General features: G+C 40.2%; 1 protein-coding gene across 1 annotated transcript; it reads left to right on the top strand.

The window, feature by feature from the left end:
* Window positions 1-392: 392 nt before the first annotated feature.
* On the top strand, window positions 393-797 carry LOC133748039 (ATP synthase subunit epsilon, mitochondrial-like). The gene has a single exon (XM_062176564.1). The coding sequence runs from the start codon at window positions 484-486 to the stop codon at window positions 637-639; it is 156 nt and encodes a 51-aa protein (XP_062032548.1). The 5' UTR covers window positions 393-483; the 3' UTR covers window positions 640-797.
* Window positions 798-2,612: the final 1,815 nt, after the last annotated feature.

The raw sequence follows: 2,612 nt of genomic DNA, 5'->3' as shown, positions 1-2,612 counted from the left end.
GAAGCTTATATTGCTGCACAATAAGGCCAGCACAGAGAATACCATTTTAATGCATGAATTCTAAGACAAACAGAGATGTAGGTAGGGTACATTAGTTCTAATCATCTTAGTCTAGATTAATGCTTATATATATATATAGTATAATTTGCCAGCCCCAATTTAGCTGACAGAGAAGCTAGAGTGTAGATGACTTCTTAAAGAAACTGATGAGTACTAAGTGTCTCCAGCTCACATTTGGGCCATGTTAGCATATCAGACTCTGTACCCACATTTCATGTCAAAATCTCATAAATTATAGTCTGCAGGCAAGATCTGACAATAGAAATGATGACAGATATAATCACAATGCAACCACGTTGGAGTAAACTTAAAAGAATATCATTCCGGCTTCCCGGGCCTGACCTTCCTGCCGCCGGGCGCCGGGTGCATCCGACATTGTCGGCTCTCGCAACTCGGCCTGACGCGCCCCGCTCTCGCGACATCATGGTGGCGTACTGGCACCAGGCTGGGCTCAGCTACATCCGGTACTTGCAGATCTGCACCAAGGCAGTGAGGGATGCGCTCAAGACCGAGTTCAGAGCGAACGCGGAGAAGACCGCGGGCAGCAACGTCAAGATTGTGAAAGTGAAGAAGGACTGACCACCCTGCGGGGAGCTGGAGCTGCTGCGTTTCCAAGTCCGGGGAAGACGCGTGGCACGTGGCGCGGCGGAGGGAGAAGAGCTCACTCCATGGGGGAGAAGTCCTGTCTTGTTGGTAAATCAACAACGCCAATAAACTGAAACACGGTTCAAAAAAAAAAAAAATATCATTCCTAGTATGGGACCAAGCCTCTTCAGCCACAAAGGAGGAGTATTATACTTAATTTTATAATTGATTGTTTATTTAAATTTTTTTTTTTTTTTATTTTTGACAGAGTGGACAGTGAGAGAGAGAGAGACGGAGAGAAAGGTCTTCCTTTGCCGTTGGTTCACCCTCCAATGGCCACCGCGGCCGGCGCACCACGCTGATCCGAAGGCAGGAGCCAGGTGCTTCTCCTGGTCTCCCATGGGTGCAGGGCCCAAGCACTTGGGCCATCCTCCACTGCACTCCCTGGCCATAGCAGAGAGCTGGCCTGGAAGAGAAGCAACCGGAACAGAATCCGGTGCCCCGACTGGGACTAGAACCCGGTGTGCCGGCGCCGCTAGGTGGAGGATTAGCCTGTTGAGCCACTGCGCAGGCCTTGATGTTTATTATAAACCTCTGTGGGAATTCTACCCTAGAATCTTGAAAAAAATTCTTCATTCTATTCTTCAATTATAATGAGCTTATTTTTGTCTCAGGTGCTTCATACATCTTGATCATTCTGTCTTGCTTGGTGGCACTTTCTCATTATTTATTCAACCTTAGTCCAAATAGTGACATCCTGCCTTTCTTTCTAGAGTGTTACTCAGTATATATTATGTTACATTGCTCCAGAGTCAGTGCACTTGTGCAAATTAATATGTCTTTTGCCTTATAAAGTGATTATTTCTATAAAGAGAAATATAAAGATTATACAATCTATTTCAGCTTTATTGGGAGAAGGATTGTACTTTATGAATCTCGAATATTCACCTCAATGCATAGCACAGATAAGTCAATCAATGTTGGACTGAAATTTTCAGCTAGAAGATTGTGTGCTACTTTGGGTACTTGGTTCTGACCTTATAATGAAAAGGACATGAGAAAATGTGGTCAATTATGTGAAATACAATAGGGGACTTGCTGATTTTAAATTAAGTAGTATCACTACTATCTGTGAGCCAATTTTCCTGGCTTATTCTCCTTTTCAAATCTCTGGGTAAAAATTAGTAGTCAGGCAGCATGAGTCTAAGCTTTCACAGTCAAACTCACTTCTGACTAGGAGGATTTAAAATGATTCTAAATCAGCCACATAAAGCTACAAATCGCCCTCTATTTACTTGGAAAAAAAATCTTCAAGGAAATGAGTTCAGTTTAGTGAATGAGTATAGTATGCTATGTAGATCTTTAACGTGAGTCAGTAGGACTATGTCAAACATTTAGACTAGTAAAACATTTAGATTAGCAATTTTCAGCTGGAATTGGTATGTTATAAAAAGAGAAAAAGTAATAATTAGTATGAAAAAGACTAACAGGTCACTGGAGACACCAAAGAGAGAGGTATGGGTATGAGTATCTTTTTTAGGAGAATGTCTTCCTGGAACCTGTGACTCTTCCTGAAAAAAAAAAAAAAAGTAATGAATATGAGAATTTTTTACAGGAAATGATTATAAAAGAGTTATATAGAAAATGTGCTTTTGCACAGAGAAAATAAAAGATAATCAAATCATAAAGAAAGCTATATAGTATATCTGTTTATAAAATTTAAAATGTTAAGCAATGATTGGCACCTTATGGATAATTACCACTATTTCATTAATCAATTCAATACAGATCTGGGTGTCTATAACTTCTAAAATCCCAGTAAGAATTGTGGAAGTTTTCTTAATCAAATTTCACATAACCTACTCTATGCAATCACAGCTCAATTCCATTTCTACATGATAGTAAATTCTACCTGTTTACATGCTAATTTCAATAGTGCCAAATGCTATTGTTTAATGACTGGGATT

This window comes from Lepus europaeus, chromosome 2 (genome assembly GCF_033115175.1).
Source record: "Lepus europaeus isolate LE1 chromosome 2, mLepTim1.pri, whole genome shotgun sequence".
Taxonomy (NCBI): Eukaryota; Metazoa; Chordata; class Mammalia; order Lagomorpha; family Leporidae; genus Lepus; species Lepus europaeus.
The sequence above is the reverse complement of the archived record's forward strand: the minus strand, read 5'-3'. Positions and strand labels throughout refer to the sequence as shown.

Coding starts and splice junctions, on each gene's coding strand:
- LOC133748039 (XM_062176564.1), top strand. CDS start 484: ATGGTGGCGTACTGGCACCAGGCTGGGCTCAGCTACATCCGGTACTTG.